General features: G+C 41.7%; 1 protein-coding gene across 3 annotated transcripts in view; it reads right to left on the reverse strand.

The window, feature by feature from the left end:
- Nucleotides 1–451: 451 nt before the first annotated feature.
- Nucleotides 452–20,911, reverse strand: part of Rpap2 (RNA polymerase II associated protein 2) — a 65,645-nt gene continuing 45,185 nt past the window's right edge. For 2 of the 3 annotated variants that reach the window (XM_034509486.2, XM_034509485.2), the window contains exons 12-13: nt 7,029–7,178; nt 452–814 (exon numbers count right to left, since the gene is read on the reverse strand). In XM_034509486.2, coding sequence (XP_034365377.1) covers nt 7,037–7,178 — 142 coding nt within the window. In that variant the 3' untranslated portion in view covers nt 452–814; nt 7,029–7,036. Of the gene's footprint in view, nt 815–7,028; nt 7,179–20,911 lie in introns of those variants that run through there. The other variant, XR_013111641.1, reaches the window with a different exon arrangement.

The raw sequence follows: 20,911 nt of genomic DNA on the forward strand, positions 1-20,911 counted from the left end.
TGGAAGCTGCTCAGAAAGGTTCAGTGGGTGGTTGGGGCAGGTCCTGGTGTAAGTCTAGAGATTGGCTGTGGCACACACAGGGCTAGTCAGACTAGGCTGGGGGCATGAGATGTGGGTGGGGCCCACAATAGTCCTTAGAGATGTGGGACATCAGGTTACTAAGTAGGATGGTTGGAAGCTGTGTAGGAGTTATCTGTGGGTGGTTGCAGGTAGGGCAGGTCCTACCAGAAGCCCCCGCTACATCGTTAGGTGGGAGTGGCCTGTTAGGCAAGATGTGGGATACTGTGGAAACCAAGAGATTCCCTGCTGTGTAGATGGGGATGGTTGGGGGTAGTCACCAGGCTAACCATGCAGGAGGACAGGGATTGTGTACCAAGTGAGATAGTAGTTGCATCACAGGAGGGTCTGGTGAGAGCTGATGGTCAGCAGCATCAGCTTTTAAAAAAGTGACTTCAGTGAAGATCACATTTATTGACCTAACTTTGCTGTTATTTGTATGATAGAGTTTACAATAGGTCACAATTACCATTTTGTTATGTTTTGGCTGTGGTTGCTGTAATCAACCAAAAAAGAATAAAGGTAATTGCATTTTCTTCAGTATTCATTCTAATTTCAATTTAAGACTTCATTTCCCCCCTCAAATCCTGTGTTTTGAGGTTCTGGATATAAGGACTTCCTTTTTGCTGGGGTAATGGCTTTTCTGTGTCTGAGGAAGTTCCACACTTAGTCATCAGTCACTCATGGACCTTCACTGGCTACAACTCCAGCTATGGTGAGGAACATCCATCTTCTGTTCTGTCTTCCAAAGTTATATCTGGGAAATAAAAAGAGTTTGGATAAACACCTAAAATATTTTAATATTTACTATAGCCATTATATATGGTCCATCTCTTCCACACTATTATCATGTCCTATAGTTGTTGGCTTGGAAGAGACCTAGTTCATATTCTATCCCAGAGCACGTCTTAAGTGATCTTCTAGTGCTAAGATCAGTTTCTCTCTTCTTATGCCTTCCTGTTAAAATTTTTACACTCAATATCCCATGGTTAATAAAAACCAACCATGCAAGCAGAAAAAAAAACTATATAAGAAAAGTAAATGTTTTTTGTTTATTTATAATCTCCTTTATAATTTGACAAAGTGTGGGGTAAACGAGCAATGTGCATAAAGTCTATGTGAAACATCTACACTTGAAAGTCTGAATACCACCTGTTTATATACATATTTTGGTATCCATTAGTTGAAGGAAGTCCAGAACGACTTCTAACTAGGCATTACGTGTTTTCAAGTATGTCTGATAAGATTTTCCACCAATCGACCTGGCTCTAATGAATTGACAACTGGATTTAAAATTCCAAACTGACCATTTATTTTTTTCACTTTATTTTTATTTATTCACTTTACATCCTGTTCACTGCCCCTCCTACAATCCATTCCCCCTAACCCTGGTACATCAAGTCTCTGCAGAGATAGGCACATTCTCTCCCATAAGGCCAGAGCCAGAGCTAGAAGAACATATCCCATAGACAGGCAACAGCTTTTGGGATAGCCCCCCTGCTCCAGTTGTTCAGGATCCACATGAGACCACATGTAGCTGCACATCTGCTACACCTGTGCGGGGAAGCCTAGGTATCTTGGCAGGAAAGCAAGAACAGAGTTTAGAAGGTAGCTCAGTGGTAAGGTATTTGGTTAGTATGTGTGCAGCCCTGGGCTCTACACCACGGGGAAAAGAGGGAGTGATTTCAGGCAACTCATTATCAAATCTGTTAGAAAAACCAAATATAAGGAATTAAACAGTTACTCCCTCTGGACCTATGCTGAGGGTCCAGCTCTGTGTGCTCTTTAGTTGGTGGTTAGTCTCTGAGATCCCCAGGGTCCAGAGACTCTGTTGGTCTTTCTGTGGCATTCCTATCTCCCCCAGGCTCCATAGCATCAGGGATTGGTGCTTGCCCATGGGTTGGGTATCAAGTGAGGCCAGTTATTGGTTGGCCATTCCCTCAGTTGCTGCTTCTGCTTTTCCTATAGACAGAATAAATTTTGGGATGAAAGTTTTGTGGGTGGGTTGGTGTCCCTATCATTCCATTGAGGTTCCTGTTGCAAACTAACTGTATTTTAAAAGATTTTTGAAAGTGATGCTTATTATACAAGCCAATCTGAGCTCACTTCCCTAAGGAAAAAACCTTTGCTTCACAGGGCAAAGATTATTTTATTTAAAAGCACAGGAAAGGAATATGAAGGAACTGTGGGATGCCATGACAAAACTAAACCTTCAAATTATAGGCATAGATTAGGCAGGAGCATCCTAAGCCAACACATGTCTATACAGATACAAGAAGCACACAGAACACCAAATAAGAAAACAAACTCTTTACAGTATAATCATGGTTAAACCACCAAATAATGCAGAACAAAGAAAGAATATTGAAAGTTGCAAGAGAAAAAGCCACAAGTAACATGTGCTAAGCAAAATTATCTGTTGTAGTTGAAGAAAGACAAACTTTTCCATGATATAAACAGTCTGAAAGAACTCATACCCAACAGATCAAGCCCACACAGGCTACTGGATGAAGTAATTCAGACCGAGGAAAGGAAGAGGCACAGCCAAGACACTACACACCATGGCTGCAAACAGCACACACCTTCCCCGTCACATGACACAGGCTGCTTAGTAAGACACAAAATCCATCCTTCCGTTTGTTGTTTTTAAGGCTCCACATTAGAGTAAAAGGATGAAAAACAGTATTTCAATCAAGTTGGACCAGGAAGCAAGCAGTATTGCTATCCTAACGTCTGGCAAAACAAACACACACACAAAACTACTACCCAAAACACAGATTAACATCAATCCATTAATTGTAATTTCAATACCACACTTTTTCCAATAGAAAATATACCAATACCACACTTTTTCTTGTTGGTCATCTGTACAAAAAATAATCAGAGAAACAGCAGGTAAGTTAATGTCATACATCAAATGGACTTATTTGCAGGTATCTACACAATATTCTACCAAACACTGAAAAATAATCATTCTACTCAGCAGCCTATAGAAGCATATTTAAAATAGACTCCATCCTGGGATACAAAACAAATATTACCAAATTCCGAAAGGTTGAAATCATTCCTTGTATCCTTTCTGACCATCATGCTGTAAAACTTAAAATCAACAGCAAACAAACTCATTAAGATTAAACAACTCATTACTAAATGATGAATGGTTCAGAGAAGAAAAAAAAAAAGACTGAAGCTAAATGAAAATGAAAAACCAGACAAACAAACAAACAAACAAAAAAACCCAACAGAACCTCTGGGATACATTGAAAGCAGTCCTATGAAGAAAACTTATAGTTCTGAGTTAAAAAGAGTATGAGAAAGAACACACATAACTGACTTAATAATGCAACTCAAGAATTTGGAGCAAGAACAAACCAAACCTAAATCCCATGGATGGCAAGAAAATAGAAAGGAAAAAAACAATACAATGAATCTCAATGAGTGTAATAAATCACACTGACGGACTCTAAGACATGATAAGGAAATTAAAGGGATACAAACAAGCAGAGAAGTCAGAAGCATCCCTGTTTGCAGATGATGGGATTTTAATGTTACGAGATGACATGACACTGTACTTTAGAGATCCCTATAACTCTATCAGGAAACCCCTAAAAATGATCAACAATTTCAGCAAAGTAGAAGAATACAGAATCAACCTGCACAAATCAATAGCTTTTAAAAATACACCAACAACAAAGAGAAAGAGATATCACACACTAGTTCATAATAGCCTTAAAGAAAAGAAATACCCAGGAATAAATCAAAACATCAATGAATTTAAATGAAATGAAAAATTTAAATTTCTGAAGATAAAAGACCACTAGAAAATATAAAGATATCCTATGTTCATGGATTGTTAGAATCAACATTGTGAAAATTACCATTCTACCAAAAGCTATCTACAGATTCAATGTAATCGTAAAGTTCCCTATCTCATTCTTCATAGTGACAGGGTCCACACAATACCCTGGTTACCCAGAACAATCCTGATCATAAAGACCAGTGGTACACAGATTACCATTCCAGATTTCAGGATGTATTTCAGAGCCATGGTAATCAAACAAATTGGTACTGGCACACAAAAAGACATGCAGACCAATGGGACAAAATCAGAGACTCAAACACAAGGACATGTAACTTCAGCTACTTAATATTCGACAAAGATGATAAAAAGAGCATTTCCAACAAATTGTGCTGGAGAAAGTGGATGTTTACGTGTTTAGGCCCATACCTGTCACCTCACACAAAAACCAACTGCAAATGGATCAAAGACCTAAACATGAAACCTGAAACACTGAAACTGGTAGAAGAAAATATAGGCACTATCCTCTGACATAGGTGCAGGAGAACAATGGGACTCCATTTGCCTAGGAATTAGGGCACAGATGAAGAGGAAGGCCACAGAATGGGAGAGAATTCATGCCAGCTACACATTTGATAGGTATAAAGAAATAAAACCAAAACTACCACCACCACTTCCAAACAAGAAAGGCCCATTCAAAAGACGGGCTGTGGATTTGAACAGAGAGTTCTTCTCAGAGAAGAAGTAAAAATGGCTAAGACAGTCTCATTAAATGTTTGTCACCCTTCAAAACTAGGGAAATGCAAATCAAAACAACTTTGAGATTTTTATCTTACCGCAGTCAGAATGGCAAAGATCAACAAAACAAGTGCTGGAAGGGATGCAGGGAAAGGGGAACCTTTATTCACTGTTGGTGGGATTGCAAAGTAAGCAGTAACTCTGGAAATCAGTGTGGAGAATTCTGAAAGAACATAAATTTACCACTCCTTGCATATGCTCAAAGGACTCTACGTGCCTCTCCACAGATACTTGTTCAGCCATGCTCACTATCACTCTATTCACAATAGCTACAAAACTGAAGCAACCTAAGTGTCTGTCAGCTGAAACCTAGCCAACTGCCCAGGGTTAATGAGGTCATCATCTTACAGGAGAACCTATTACTACTACTTAACTAATCCAACATAATCCCTAAATACATTCCAATATAGGACTACCAGACCAATTTATTCTAGTATAGCGTTTCATCCATCACCAAAGAAACGTCTTTGCAGTAGATGGAGATCATCACAGAAAACTCCAACTACTCAAAGTACAGTAAGCAATGCAGTGTGGGGTGCCTAGCCCAGATATACCACCAACACAACTCCTGTACCCAATCGAGGCTCAGGGAACATCTTGGAAGAAGGTATGGGAAGACCATAGGAGCTCGAAGACCAGGAGGGATTGTGTCTACCTGAAATAACAGGGAAGCTTTACCCATGATTCTTCAACCATATGGCTGCCTAAACAAGACCAGAATAAGGACAGCAGCAATAGACATGTAACAGAAGGGGACACACTCTGTTAAGAGGGGGCCCAGAGAGGGAGGGAGAGAGAACAAATGAATTCTTCCTCTACAAGGATGAGCCTCTCAATTGGTTATCCGATATCAAGTGGTCAGCCTTGAAAGCATATACATACAAGCAACCCTAAATGATGAATTCAGCTGGTATAAGCGTGTGTGTGTGTGTGTGTGTGTTGTTGTGTGTATGTGTGTGTGTGATTATCCAACAATAAAAAAGAGGTCATGAATTTGAGAGGAGGAAATCATGTCATTACTTTTGAGATGGCTACTCAGGCAAATCACCATCAAGCATGACAACCTGAGTTCAATCCCTTTGAATCACATGGTAGAAGGAGAAAATCTACTCCAAAAAGTTGTCCTCTGACCTCCACACAGTAATATAACCATGTGTAGAAATGATAGGGATGCTACAGGGAGACAGTTAACTTTAATTTACCTGGATCCTTGGGGCTCTCACAGGCTAAACTACCAACCGAAGAGCATGCACAGGCTGGACCTAGGCCTTTTGGCACATATATAGCAGATGTACAGTTCCATCTTCATGTGGGTCCCCCAGTACTGGAGCAGGAGATGTCCCTAAATCAGTTGCCTGCCTGTGGGTCCTCTTCTCCTGACTGGGCTGCCTTGTCTGGCATCAGTAGGAGAGGACACACCTAGCTAGGATGGAGGGGTACCTAGGGCGGGCCTCCACTCTCTGAGGACAAGGGGAGGGAGGAGGGAGTATTTGAGGCATGGGACCAGGACTGGGAGGTAGCACAGTGATTGGAATGTAAAGTGAATGAATGAATAAATAAATTACCATGGGCAACACCTTAGTGGTAGTTTTGTAATCTGGTCAGTTAATAAACAGTCACAGCTTGTCAAATTGAAAAAAAATTAACGAGGGGAAAAGCTGATCAGTACAAGCATGTTTTGGGGATTGGATGCAGAGGTAAGGAAGATTTCCTATTCTTATTACATATGTGTATTTCTGTGTTGTTTGGTTTTTACAGTAAAGAAAATTTTGAGTTAATTAAAAAAATTAGGATAAATTCTTTTAATTTTGAATTTATCTGAGCACAAGAAGGGGGCATGTGAAATGAGAAAACAGAAAGTACAGTTCCGGGACATTCTGATGGCCGGCTTGCAAAAGGCAAAAGACTGGAATGTCTTTGGAAGTAGGGATAAAAGTCAACAAAGCCAGCTATGGAAATTTGCCACTTGTCTGTCCTGAGTAACTGAGATGCAGCCAGGAAGAGGTTAATGTCACTCCTGGGCAGCAGACCAAGAAGGCTCATGATGGCCACTGCAGTGAGCTGCTATTTCCTGGGGAAACACTTCCCAGGTGGGACAAGGGGGATGTCCTGGAATACAAGAACCAGAACGAGAGCTACAGAGTGTCCAAGGAAGATTTGCAACAAGGATGGGTACAAAGTCAAGTGAACAGGAAGCAGCAGAGACAGCTGAGGACTAGGGGTAGCTGAGCTGTTAGCAAGCTGAAGTCAGCTTGAGGTTTACACTTGGCTTCTGAAAATTTGAACTTGTGGCTGGGGGCACAGTTCAGTGGAGAACACTTGAGCATGAATCAGAAGTTCACATAACAAAATAGAAAGATATGGTTCAACTTACCATTCTTGTTAGCAGCTGGTTCTAAATATAATGGTTAAATTTTCAAGATCTTCATATTTTAAATGCAATTCTGTCAGCAGGGTGGCTATAAACTGTGTAAATACCACATTTTTTGGAGAATGCTTCTGAATGCCAAGAATTGGTGTCAATCTGAAACCAATAATAGTAATGTATATGAAGAAACAAGACGGACCTCGGGACACTCATCTTCAACTTGCAGTGGCGAATCTCCTGAGGAGGAGGATGTGTCCTTGAAATAACACAATTCCTATAGAGAAAGGCTTTACTAAGGCAGAAGTCTCAGACTGAAAGACCAACAAACACTGTCAACCAGGAAAAACGGCTACATGCCTGTACCTATTAACACACTCGTTATGCCAGCAAAAATTCTTAGAAAAAAAGTAAACTCAACAAAGTTTTCATTTGTACAATGGAAGTATGTGTGTGGGGGGCTTTGGAAATGTTTGGATTATACCACCTGAGGGGGGAAAAAGACAAAAAGCAAGTTTACCATTTGGGATGTAACTCTTTTTAATGTTTTAATTTTAAAAATATTAAATAAATTATATATCATAAAACATTTAACACCAATTGCATGTTTTCCTCAAAACACTTTGATAAATTTCTCTAAAGACTGACTAAATGTAATGGAGACTTTATTCTCACTGAAATGTAATTAGTAAGCAAGATTCTTATTTTATTGGAAAACTTTTAATGTGCTTGTGTGGACTGAACGCAAACCTTTGTTCATGCTAGACAACTCCATTCTCAGTGCTAAGACTGTCTTGCTTTTATTCTTCTCTCATATATTACCTCACAACTGCAGTTTCCCCTCCCCCTCCTCTATTCCCAGCCCCCCCCCCCCCATTCACTCTACTCCACTCTACCTCCATTTCCCTTCAGAAAAGGGAAGGCCTTGCAAGAATGTCATTCAAAACTTGCAATAAGACTATGCACCTCTCTTTAAGGCCCAAAAAGGCAACTCAATAGGAGGAAACGGGTCCCGAAAGCAGGCAACAGAGAGACAGTCCCCACTCTCACTGTTAGGTGCCCACAAGAAGTCTGAGCTCTGAAAGATTTCAGTCGAGCTGTGTCTATCCATGCCTGTGATCCCAGCACTATGCCAATCAGGTTTGCACAATGAGTTCTGGGGCACTAGGACCACAGCTACATGGCCAGGTCCCATCTTGAAGGACCACAAACAATCAAACAACTGACCTTCCAAAAGAAGCAAAAGCTGAAGGGATCCAGGACTACCAGATCAATTTATAAGAGATTATTAAGAGAGTCCTGTGTCCATGAGGAAAAGCAGAATAACTTCAAACACAGAAGCACACAAAAGGCAAATCCACTAGGTGAGGGGTGCACAGGAGGAAGAAGTATGAATACTATTTATAGTATATGTTACCAAACCATGAAGACTAACTAGAAAAAAATGATATTCAAAACAAGTAAAAGATAACAAAAGCCAATTGATTAAATTATTATTAAAAGATAACAGACTGAGCTTGTCATAGTAATGCATGCATATTTGTAATCCCTAGCATGCAGGAGGCTGAGACTGGAAGGTTGTGGAATGATCAAAGTTAGTCTGGGATACATAGTGAAATCTTATCTCAACAAACAAAACAAAACAAGATACAGATACAGATACAGATTGTTTAAATGGACTAAAAAACCAAGACCAGAATACCTGGTAGTATATTCTTATAAATCAGCACTCAAGAGCCTGAGAAAAATGGATTTTGAGTGAGGCCAGGTTGGGAGCTGTAATAGTAAGACTCTGTCTCAAAAACCAAAATGAAACAAACAAGGCCCAACAATATGCTGCCTAGAAGAAACTCCCTTCACCAGTAAGGACAGACTGAAAGGAAAAGACTATGGAAATGAAGCAAGCAGTAGTAGCTACTTTAGCCAACAAAACAGACTTTCAACACAAGTTAATGAGGAGCAGTGGATTTTTAAATCATTAAAAAGTGATACATGTATATTCACCTGTTAGGGAACACTATTGAATGAAACACACTATCAGAAGGGACTGGTTCCAGAACAACAGTCCGGCATTTTAATATCCTATTTTTATTAATGGATTCAACCCTGCCCCCTCCAAAAATATCAAGAACCATCAAGACTTAATCTGTATTATATATTAAACAAACATAACAGACATGAACCTTAAGGATACAAATTCTATTCACTGGCAAATGAACATTCTGCAAAATAGATCCAATTTTAGGTCACAAACTGGGTCTTAAGGAAAAAAAAAAGAAAAAAGGGAAATGTCTTGCTTTTCTGATCACAATGGAATACAACTAGAACTCAACAGCAACCTTCATAAATTACAAACACACGGAACTGAATGGCACACTTCTGGATGAATACAGGAACATTGAATGGTACACTTCTCAACGAGCAGGTAACTGAGCAAATCAAAAGGAAATACATTGTTCTGTTTTGTTTTTGTTCTTCTGAGACAAGGTCTCTACATAGTCCTAGCTGTCCTGGAACTCACTCTGTAGACCAAGGTGGCCTCATATCCATAGAGATCCTCCTGTTTCTGCCTCTCAAGTGCTGGGATTAAAGGTATGTGCTACCACATCCAGCTCAAGAATTCAATTTTTTTTTTTTTAAATATGAAAATGGAAACTACACACTAAAACTTGTGGGATTCAGCAAAGGTAATACCAAGAAGGATGTTTATGTAGCAACTAGTGCCCACAAGACATGGGTATCTTCAACACCAGCAAACCCCAGTATTTGTCAAAGGAGAAAAAGATACATCAGGGCAGGTAAAAATGGGGCGAGGGCTGAAAAAATTATACAACAGATCATGACACAGAGTTGTTTCTTTGAAAAGATATGAATAAACTTTTACTTAGACTTGGCAAAGAAAAATAGAAGCTCCAAATAAAACCAGAGATACAAAGGGACATGTTACCACTAATGCCACAGAAATACAAAGTCTCATTAGAGACAATGAAAAATCTGTTAAACTGGAAGGCGTATTAGAAATGGACACGTATGATCTATCAGCACTCAACTATGAGGACAAATAAACCAATAGCAAGTCCCATAATAAATTTGAATTACTAATAAGCTTCCTAATGGAAAAGCCTAGGAACAAATGGCTTCACAGTTGAATTTTATGTATCTTAAGGACTGAGAACCAATGACTGCACAGAATTGAAAGCGAGGGGATCCAAGTTTATTCTGAGATCATCATTTTAAAACAAAACGCACAGGGTAGAGGTAGGGTATCATAAACATGTAAGACTTCTCAACAAGTATTTAACAAATCAAACAGAATATCAAAACCATTCATCATGACCCAGTTTTATCTTATGGATGCAAAGATGATCCAACACCCAAATTAGTAAATAAAACATCACATCAACAGAATGAAGGATGAAAACTATTATTTCAATAGAAGCAGAAACAGCATCAGATGAAATGCCATATCCCTTCATAATAAAAAAATACTAAATAGCCATAGAGTGACTTTAACATAATAAAAGCTAAAATCTGAAGTCCTTTCTTCTAAGAACAATGGGATAAGGGTGCCTATTCTCACCGATCGTAAATTCAGTGTACTTCTGCAAGTTTTAGTGAGAGCAATTAGACAAGAAAAATAAAACGCATACAAAATGGAATGACAGAAATGAAATTACACCTGTGTGTACACAGTATGACTCTATACAGAAAGCCAGCAGAGACGACTAAAACTGACAAAGCTGAAGCAGGAGGACATAGGCATATGGAAGTCAATGGTTATGGAGGGTGTGGTATACATACCTTTTTCAGAGAACTACAAATAAACCTATAAGTGGTTGGTAGACAAAAGGGAGTGTTGATGGAGGAACCACACAACGTTTGTTAGTGTCAAGAGTCATGTGGGGCGTGGAGATTCTTGTAACAAGCCATGGTGTAGACGGACAGCATCCCTCAGGCATCTGAACCCAGAATTACAGCCTAGACTAACTTTAGGCTTTAAGTGCACTACACAATTATACTCCTGGAAAGTTAGCAAAAGACAATTCCTTCACTCTTATTTATTACTTCCTTAATATTTTCCTTTGAAAATATTTCTTCCCCAGCCTAGTATCTAAGAGAAATATAAATGACTACAGATCTGTAACATGGGCTTTGTCATAGCTTACTGAGATCACTTCTGGAACAAAGGAGAGGTGTAAATGATACACACAGTCTAGCAGTTTGTGTGTGCTCACTGGGTCACTTTTAGAGAGTCACGTCTCATCCTTCCAGGTCTTTTCTCTTTCCCTGACACCACATCCCACAGCTCTCCTGGGATGTTTCTCCCCAGGCTGCCCTAGCAGTACACAAATGCATCATGTTCAAACTAAACCTGATTTCTTCCACCACAACATTCTGGTACTAGAAAACGCAATCCTTTGAATTTGAAGGGATGGAGGGTGCAGGGCACTGACCCCAGGGCTCTGCACACAGCAACTACAGGTGTCTTTACTGTTACACTTGCAGTGCTGGGGACTGAACCCAGGGTCTTATGCATGCTTGACAGACACTCTACCACTGAGCTACACTCCATCCCTCCTCAGCCATCCTTAACTCTGACCTGCTTCTTAAATCTACATTGCCCACTCCACTCTCACCGTGTCAGGCAACTCCCCTTGTTGGGGCTATGGCTGCTTCCCTGCCAGTGGTCTCATACTCCTCCACTTCCACCCTTGCCATCACAGCTGTCCCTCAGGTCCTGATCACAATACTCCATTCCTTTACTAACAACATGTAAGAGAAACCTCACCTCTCACTTCTGTGGTCTTTCTTTTTCATTGTTTTTTTTTATCATGTTGAATGTGTCTATGAGAATGTGCAGAAGCATATTCTGTTGCTATAGAAAGTTTGTCTAAGCTGCCAGCCAGGAGGAGACAAACATCCCATCTCTCTCCTCCATCTCTCATTCATCTTCCCAAATCAGCACTCTCAACATACGACAAACTGGGATCCATGGTCTGGATTCAACTTCCAACTTATTTTTGTAATGACGTTTTACTGGTTTCTAGATTTATATAGCAAATGGCTACTTTTGTGCGACTACAACAAAGCTGAGTGGCTGTGACTATAGTTCAGACAAAACATTTACCATCTGGCCACGTACAAATGTTGCTCCTTCTTTATTTTTTGATCTCATGTAGCCCAGGCTGGTCTGTGTCTCACTATGTTGATAAGGCTGTCCTTGAACTCCTGATCTTTCTGCCTTCACCTCTGGCATGAACTACCACAGCCAGCTCCTATGTTCAGACAAGTGACTTTATTATTAATATCCCGCTTACAGCTCTCCTGAGTATGGTACCAGTAACAGGAGAGAAATCCAGACAAGCCACTGGGCTTGATGTCCTATCAATCAAAATGTGTCTTGTAAAAACCTTGCAACCCAGCTCACTTTGTTTCAGCTGCACTGCCCAATCCTGCCTCTGCACCAGCTTAAGTTTGTCTCACTTCTGAGGTTTCCTCTCCTCTGTGCAGTGGGCTCTTCCTGTGACTCCTTTCCACTGCAGTCAGCCTTCAGCGTCACCCACCTCTTTGCCCTGTCCTTACTCTCCACAGACTTTACTATGTCTTCATTCTCGTTTATTTGTCCACCTCCCATCCAGACACCTCTGGGCCGCTTTATCTTGACTGTATCTGTGATGTCTGTCAACTGGAGCTCAGCAGTAACTATGGGAAGGCAGCTTAAGGAGTCACTCTATCATAACTAAGTAAATTTTCTTTATCACAAAATTTCCCCTTTCATTTTAGAGAAAAATGATGGAGGTATTTTGATCCTTCCTTTTGTACACAGCTGCATCTTCCTGCCAGAACATTCCAGAGCACCCATGAGGGATCTGAAAGGAGCCTTAACTTCATCAGGTAGACGGAGCACTACACAGAAGCCTCCATCTCAGCCTGCATTTCCCTCACTGTCTTGGAATTCTGTGTGTTGTCAGGGTCAGAGCCTGGGTCCTGGCAACCAGACAGGAGTGGCTCCACTTCCATCCCCACAGGCCAACTGAACAGGGCAATAGTGATATTCGGGGAGAGGAGACTCACTCAGTGTGGCCACGTTGGGAAGAGGAACAAATAAGGAAATCTTACACCTCTGGCTTCCTAAGTTCTGACATGAGGTTTAAGTTTGAGCAGAAGGCAAGAAACATGCATAACTAGGCAATCCTGGTCTAGGTGTAATCTGCCATTGCTGATCCATGTCCTGGCTCCTTTATTTTCTGCTAAGTGGTCTAGGAAAAGTTGTCACAATGGTGTGAAGTCTCTTTCCAGGAGACAAATCCTTCCTTATCTGGTGCTATGCCTAAGCCTTTTCCTTTTCCCTGCATGAAGTTCCTGGGGAAGTCCCAGTTTCTTGGGGAGTGTTGTTTCACCAATACAGCAAGCAAAGTGTCTCTAGAACACCTCTGTTCCTGCCAGGACTGGCTCATGGGAAGTGCTGATTCTGCCATGAGGAATCAGAGCTAAGTGTCCCTGGGCAGGATGTCTGTAGTTTTTAACTTACTTCTTGTCTTAAAACCAGCCAACAGAGCAACCAACTGGCTCCAAAAAGAATAATAACCATGAGCTAACTATGTTACTCAAAGCTCAAGTGATTCTCTTGCCTCTGTCTCTGGGATTGAAGACATGTGCCGCTATGCCCAGCTCATAGACTCTGTTTAATGTAGTGATTTTGTCTTTTTTTTTTTTTTTTTGACTTCTGGATGGATACATGGCACTCCCATGGATGGCACACTGGAAGGGTGGACAAATCTACTTCATAAACACCGTTCCTCATACAGACCTGAATCTCTTTTAAGACTTTTTCTTTTCTTCTTTCTTTCATCCTTCCTTTTCTCTCCTCTACCCCACCTCCTTTTTTGATTTTTAAGGCATGGTTTTTCTGTCTAGCCCTGGCTATCCCAGAACTCACTCAGTAGACCAAGCTGGCTTTGAACTCACAGAGATCTGCCTGCCTTTGCAGTGATTAAAGTCATATACTACCATGGCCTGTCTTTACCTTTCTTTCATGGTTGTGTTTCTGATGCCATGGAACTACTCCTTATTTCAACCCCTGCTTCGTCTGTGCTCCCACTGAGCTTCTCATCACAGTGGAACAGCGACCCAAACACAAATACTGTCTAAACTTACTACTGCAAAAATAGAACAAACCCAAAGACTGAACTAGGAAATGAAAGACATGGAAGCACTTCTAAGTTATCTTTGAAGTACACCTGCAGGGTCTTATCAGCTGCTTATCACACTTTTGTTAAGCTGACTTTCTAGGCCTCTTTGTTTGTATGTTCGTTCGTTTGTATGTATGTATGTATGTATGTATGTATGTGTATATATTCTTTTTTTTTTACCCCTCTCCTTTTTGAGATAGGCTATGGTGCCCAGGCTGATTCTGAATTACAGGACTCAAGTGATCGTTCAGCCTTCCAAGATTAGAGGTATGTGCTCTACCCTCAGTTTAAGTTATCCTGTTCAATCTTTTTCATTAAAAATAACCCATCATGCATTGAAAGGGACCAAAGTATTTATTTTAATCCTCACAATTCTAATAGTGGATACCAAAGAAAACAATGAACTACTTAAGTAAGAGATAGCAACACATCAGAGTTGAGATTTGACAATGTGTTTTTTTTGTAGGAAATATCTTTAAAATAAATCACTGCTGGGTGGTGATGGCACACGCCTTTAATCCCAGCACTTGGGAGGCAGAGGCAGGCGGATTTCTGAGTTCGAGGCCAGCCTGGTCTACAGAGTGAGTTCCAGGACAGCCAGGACTACACAGAGAAACCCTGTCTAGAAAAACCAAAAACCAAAACCAAAAACAACAACAACAAAAAATTGGTAGAGAATGTAGATAACAGTAAATGTTTTAAAAGTTATGCGTAAAGTTTGCCCAAGGGCAGAGAGGACAGTAGCAGGACTGCAGGTGACACGTTGCAAAAAACAGGTGATGCAAACTCCTAACATAAAGTCACAAATAAGAGAAAAGACTTCTCATGAAAACTTGAGGGAAACACAGGGACATCTACAGCTGGTTCTTTACTGTGTGACCAGCGGCATGACAGCAAGCAAAGCCAAGTGTCATCCAGCTGACACGCCCTTTAGCCCACTGCTCCACATATGTTACACATCAAATGGAGAGAACGCGCGGCGTTAGGACAGGCACACCATTTGTTGTTCTAACACCTGCTTAACGGGAACTATGTACTATGCTAGGGAGAGCTTCAAAGTCTGGGCATGACAACTGAGGGATCATTAATAAATCATCTGAGTCAAGGACTCAGGGCTGTGAAAATGGCTTATCAAGACTCAGAGACCCAGGGTCTTGGGTTTGTAGCCTGTCACCAGACAGAGTCATAAAAAGAGTTCAAGTGTTGGTTTATCAAACAACTAGAATTAAATGGCAGATTCAGTGCTGTGTTATCCATCTGTAGGGCAATGAAAGTCAACAACAGAGTAGGATTTTCAGTGGTCTCTTCTTTTCCCATCTCTGCTGGGCCAATCATGGCACCGTGGCCTCCACTTGGGGACTCCTAGAACACTGTGTGTGTGTGTGTGTACACCACGGAATGATCATGTCTTAAACACCTAGGGCACCTGCATCAGAGACATCCCAGACCTCTATCCTCAACACTGCTCTGAGCAGGTGCACTGCCTCCTGGGGGGTTTTCTGAGAGTAGGTGGGTGTTCTAAATGGCACTGGACAACCATCTCCCTCATGTACAAATGATTTAAGTGGAGAGAGAGCTGTGACACGGTCTGCGAGAGTAAATGTCACCAGAAAGCACAGTATGGCTATGGGTGGAGGAAGGGACAGGAAGCAGAAAGCCACACTTCTTTAACCTATCCGACTTGAAAAATGACAACCCCCTCCCAACTCCAAACCCATGCCCCTCTACCTTCTCTCAGAGCTGAGGAGGAGGAGGTACGAGGGAATTTTCTGCCACAAAGAAAGACTTTGTTTATATATGTTGTGTTTATCATGGCAGCAATGTAAAAAGATACATGCAGCCTGCAGTGGAGGCTCACGTCTGTAATCCTGGCACTTCTGAGGCGGGGATATGAGGGGTACCACGAGTTTTAAGCTAACCTTGGTTCAGAATGAGACCCTATTTTAAAGTCCTAAATAACAAATGTAATCCATGGCAGTTTGTGGAAATAGACTCAAATGAAAGCAAAGGCTGCTGGAACAGACAAGATAGCTTTACGTTTCATAGGTTTACCTAAATTGAAAATGAGATTGGGTCTCACTATGAAGCCCAGTCTCCTGCCTCAGCCTCTGCAGTGCTGGGGTGACAGATATCATGCTTGGCTGATGTGCTTCATTAAGAACGGTACAGGTGGAAATCTAAAATAAGTTTAACTGTGGTATTTTAGTGAAGTTATACCACCTAGTTTTCTCAAATGTGACTCCGTGCCAGTCTATCTTGTTCTAAAAACTGAGCTAGGAAAAGATTAAAGCAGAATACCTGTCATGTCTTCAGAAAGCTGAGGGCTCACGGAAACCCCAGATGTTATGCGAAACATCTTCCTCAGAAATGAAAAAGAAATAGGGTATATGTTTTCAAAAGGAATCCTGCCTGTACGTTTAGGGCTCTTCAGAATACAAATAATTGGAATTTCAAATTTTAGGTTTCATATTTAACATGAACTTACTTTATTCTTTCCTTTCTCCTTCTTGAGACAGGGTCGGTCTCTATGTAGACCAGGCTGGTCTGGAACTCAGAGATCTGCCTGCCTCTGCCCCGAGTGCTGGTGTTACAGGTGTGCCACCACTGGCCTGCACCTTGAACTTCCTTTGCTGTATTGTTTCTTGAACAGAAGACAGAAAGTCTAATGCTAGCAGGGAGCCCACAGACATTTGTCTAGCCTGTGGATCAGACTTCCTCCCCACAATAAAAAGACAACCAGCTGGGCTAAAGTCCAGAAAGTCACCATGTTGCAGAGCCGCCTCCTTTCTGTAAGATAACCCAGGTTAGGCCATGTGCTGTGGCAACTGCTGCATGCTACTTTTCTGTTTTGTTGACCCTGACAAGGAAACAAACCCAGAGCGGTGAGAGCTGAGTTTCACATTCAGACACTTCACAATGGATGGTAGAAATAGACTGAGCTCTTGCAGACCCCAGCCCTCGAGCCTACCCAGTCCCCTTGTGTGGGTATCCCAAACACAAGTCAATGATTTACAACTTCCTAAAATATATATATATATATATATATATATATATATATATATATATATATATATTTTTTTTTTTTTTAAATGAGACTAATTTGTTGGTCTTTCTGTGAAGTTGCAGCAGGTGTCAACTCCAAGTGAGGCCCGAGTGACTCTCTTAAGGTCATTTAAGTCAGTAACAGACGAGCAAATGACCCCAGAAGCATCCCCACAGTCTGCACTTCTAACCACGAGACCACAGTAGCTCACACATCTGATTCATTTTAAGAACTGAGCAGGTCTCATGATTTTCAAAGGCTATTTGTGTATGCTCTTCCAATAAAGCATGGGCTCTGCCATTACAAAGTAAACATGCTAGTGAAGGCAGGCAGTTCTCCTGATGCTAACACACCCTTCTACATGTGCCACAGCCTCAGTGGCCTATCACACACAGCCCAGTCAGCCTTACTGAGAGGCCAGATCTTTTGGGTTCAAACTCCATCTTAGAGAACCTGACCTAAGGTTGAACTCAAGTTAACTAACAGGCCAGTACCTAACACCAGTTCCCAGGTGGGGGGTACCCCAACAAGACCTGTGTCTAGCACCAGTTTCCAGATTATTCTTCAACAAATCTACACCCTCAGGTTATAAGCCGGCCTCTGATACTTCACTTCCTAACCACCACCAATCAGGAAAAGAGCAGAGGTTAAGTTTATGGTTTGGCTCCCAACACCAGCCAATTATGTTAAAGGACATAATAGCCCCCCGCCCCCCCATCAGATGTGTACCAGGCTAGATACACCCCTTCTTATCTCTATAAATGCTTGCCTGAAACTAAGCTTAGGACTGTCCCCTCCCATTCTGCTGAGTTAGAGACAGTGGTGTGGCCTAAGCTGAGACTGTGTTGGAATCAGCTCCTTGGTAGACTTTTGGGGTTCACCAACTCTCCCTGGCACATTTCTACTCAGCACCCCAATAAACCTGAGTTAAGACAGCGATTCTTGGTTCTTTGTGTACAATTAGCCACTTAGGAAATGAAAAACAAAATCTCTGTTCAGGCAAAGACCAACAAATCAAAATTTGTGTAACAGTCATTAGTAAATATGTTTTTTAAAGTTCCTGATGTGATTCTAATGGCAGCCAGGATAAAGAAACAATAATTCAAAGTTCCCCTAATTGTTTTAACTGGATCTGTCTGGGCTTGTCTTTGAACCCTCAGGCTCATGTAGTTCTCTTCTCTTAGCCGGAGTAGCCAGAACTCTAGGCAAATACACTCATCCTGCATTCTGAATTGAATTCGTGGTTACATGTAACCGTGTTGAAGCTGTGGGCTAAGTGCTACCACATTCTAGCTGTCCAGTAGTTGCTGAGAGAAACTGAAAAGTAAAGGGAATCTTTTTACAGGTCGTATTCACAGCCGACCAAACACGGGAGGTGAAGGTTGTGACCTTGAACAAGAGCTTTCAGTGCATGTCAGACATGTACAGTGAAGTGTCAGCCATATGCTTGAGGATCAGTGACATGATAAAGAGAAACATTGGACGAGACGATGAGGCCACATCACAGTTTATCTGGCTGGGAAGTCTTAGGAAGTTTTTTGTATGTACAGTGTATATATGCTGACCACTCTTACCCCCACTTCCATCCTTCTCATAACCCCTCTCATGTTCGTGCCTATTCATTCTGTTTTGTGATTCTCTGAGTCTGATTAACTTGGGCCATCTGTGTGATGATGGGTATGGAGTTATCTGTTGGACCCTCCTGGGCTCAATACAAGGTACACAACTTAAAGACAGAGATCTCTCGTCTCCGGTAGCCTGTGAGTGCTCAGTGCTTCAGAAGTAAAAGAGCAAGCCCTGTGAACTACTCCTACTTCCATGTCTGACTACTGACAGGGCTGGTCCTTGTGTGGACCAGTGCAGGTAACTATAGTTGTTGTGTACTAAGGACTGCAAAGGCTGTATCCAGAGAACAGCATTCTGCAGGTCTTCACCCTAACGCATGGCTCTACATCCTTCCTGGACTTCCTCTACACTGTTCCCCGAGCCTTAGAGGGATGGCGCAGTGCCTTGTTGAGGCCTGGGCCCACAGTCACTGCTTGGTCTCTGCATGGCAGTCAGGGCAGTCTCTGCCTAGGTGTTGGTTGTTTTCTGTTTGTTTTGTTCCCCTGTGAAGGATATAGTTCAGTAGTTAAGAGCACCTGCAGCTTGTTTTTCCAGTGCCCTGAGTTCTGGTCTCAGCACCCACATTGGGCTCTTTACAGCTGCCTGTAATTTCAGCTCCAGGGGCTCTAATGCTTTCTTCTGGCCTTACTGGGCACTCAAACACGTGTCCATGCACACAGACATACATATACACATGAATAAATAAAATAAAAAATAATAAAGAATAAAAAACACCCTCTATCCCAATCAGGGTTAAATGTCAATGAGGAGACTATAATAGCTGGGAAGATGGATGAGACACATGGCAAGCAGCTCGCGCTCTTCAGAAAAGCAGTCTAGGCTGATCACTTTAGTCACAGTAGGAATCACACCAAACAGACTATAGCTGGGTGTGGTAGTGCTCTTTAATCCCAGCACTTAGAAGGCAGAGACAGTGGCTTTCTGAGTTTGAGGCCAGCTTGGTCTGTCCAGCAAGTTCCAACCAGGGCTACAGAGTGAGATGCTGACTTAAAACCAAACAAAATAAAACAAAACAAAGTCAGAATAAACAGATATGGGAAGTAAAGGGCAAATGTGTTACGCAGGGCTCTTCAGAGGAACAGAACTTAAAGAATGAATCTATCCGTCTGTCCGTCTGTCTGTCCATCCAATTCATCCATACACTCATCCATCAATAAACAAAGGGAACTTATTAGAATGGCTTATAGTCTTTGGTTGGCTTTGAACTCTTAGCAATTCTCCTGTCCCAGCCTCTCTAGTTCTTCACTGTGCCTAGCTGACAACTAAGTTTTCAAGGTTGGGTAATTAGAAAGAAACAAAATAAATAGGGGTCATCTGAAAGGGAAGATGTGTTTGATCTCAATTTTGAGTCTTGATGTGCCTAAGGGATATTCAAAGAGATGACTAACAAAAAGAATCTCATCCATTTTCTGGGGGAGACATCTGAGTGGAAGATATAATTTTGGGATGAGGTCGCATGAAGTACTTGGCTGAGGAGACCCATTTTGTTCCTGAAGTAACTCCAGCATCCTTTACAAATAGATTTGCTGTAACTTCTTTGTGCATGTGTGCACGTACAGTGAGTGTGTGAACTCAGTGCTCATGGACCCCAGGTGTTGGTCCACTTCGCATCTTGTTCTGAGGCAGCGTCTTTGTTTTCTCACCAAGGATGCTGACCTGTGAGCCTCTAGGAATCCTCTTGTCCCACCTCTCATATCCTTGTAGGAACACTGGCATTACAGACATTTCCATAGGTGCTGGAGATTCAAACTACTCAGGTCCGAATGCTTGCATACAAGTGCTTTTACCCACGGAGTCATCTCCACAGCTCCTTGGTCTCCATCTGAAACCAATGTCTTGCTATTACCTTCTGAATCTTTGTCCCCTTATCTTAGCTATGCCCAGCAAAACTCCAACCCAAGATCAATGCTGCTTTTTCCACAGGTGACTGTGAACTCCTAGGGCAGGGTTAGGAGGGAGGTGGGGGAGAAAGCGCCTCTGGGATAGCACTGCAAAGCCATGATCTTTGGCCTCATCAGAATAGTATGTCA

Source organism: Arvicanthis niloticus, chromosome 7 (genome assembly GCF_011762505.2).
Source record: "Arvicanthis niloticus isolate mArvNil1 chromosome 7, mArvNil1.pat.X, whole genome shotgun sequence".
In the NCBI taxonomy this organism is placed as follows: domain Eukaryota; kingdom Metazoa; phylum Chordata; class Mammalia; order Rodentia; family Muridae; genus Arvicanthis; species Arvicanthis niloticus.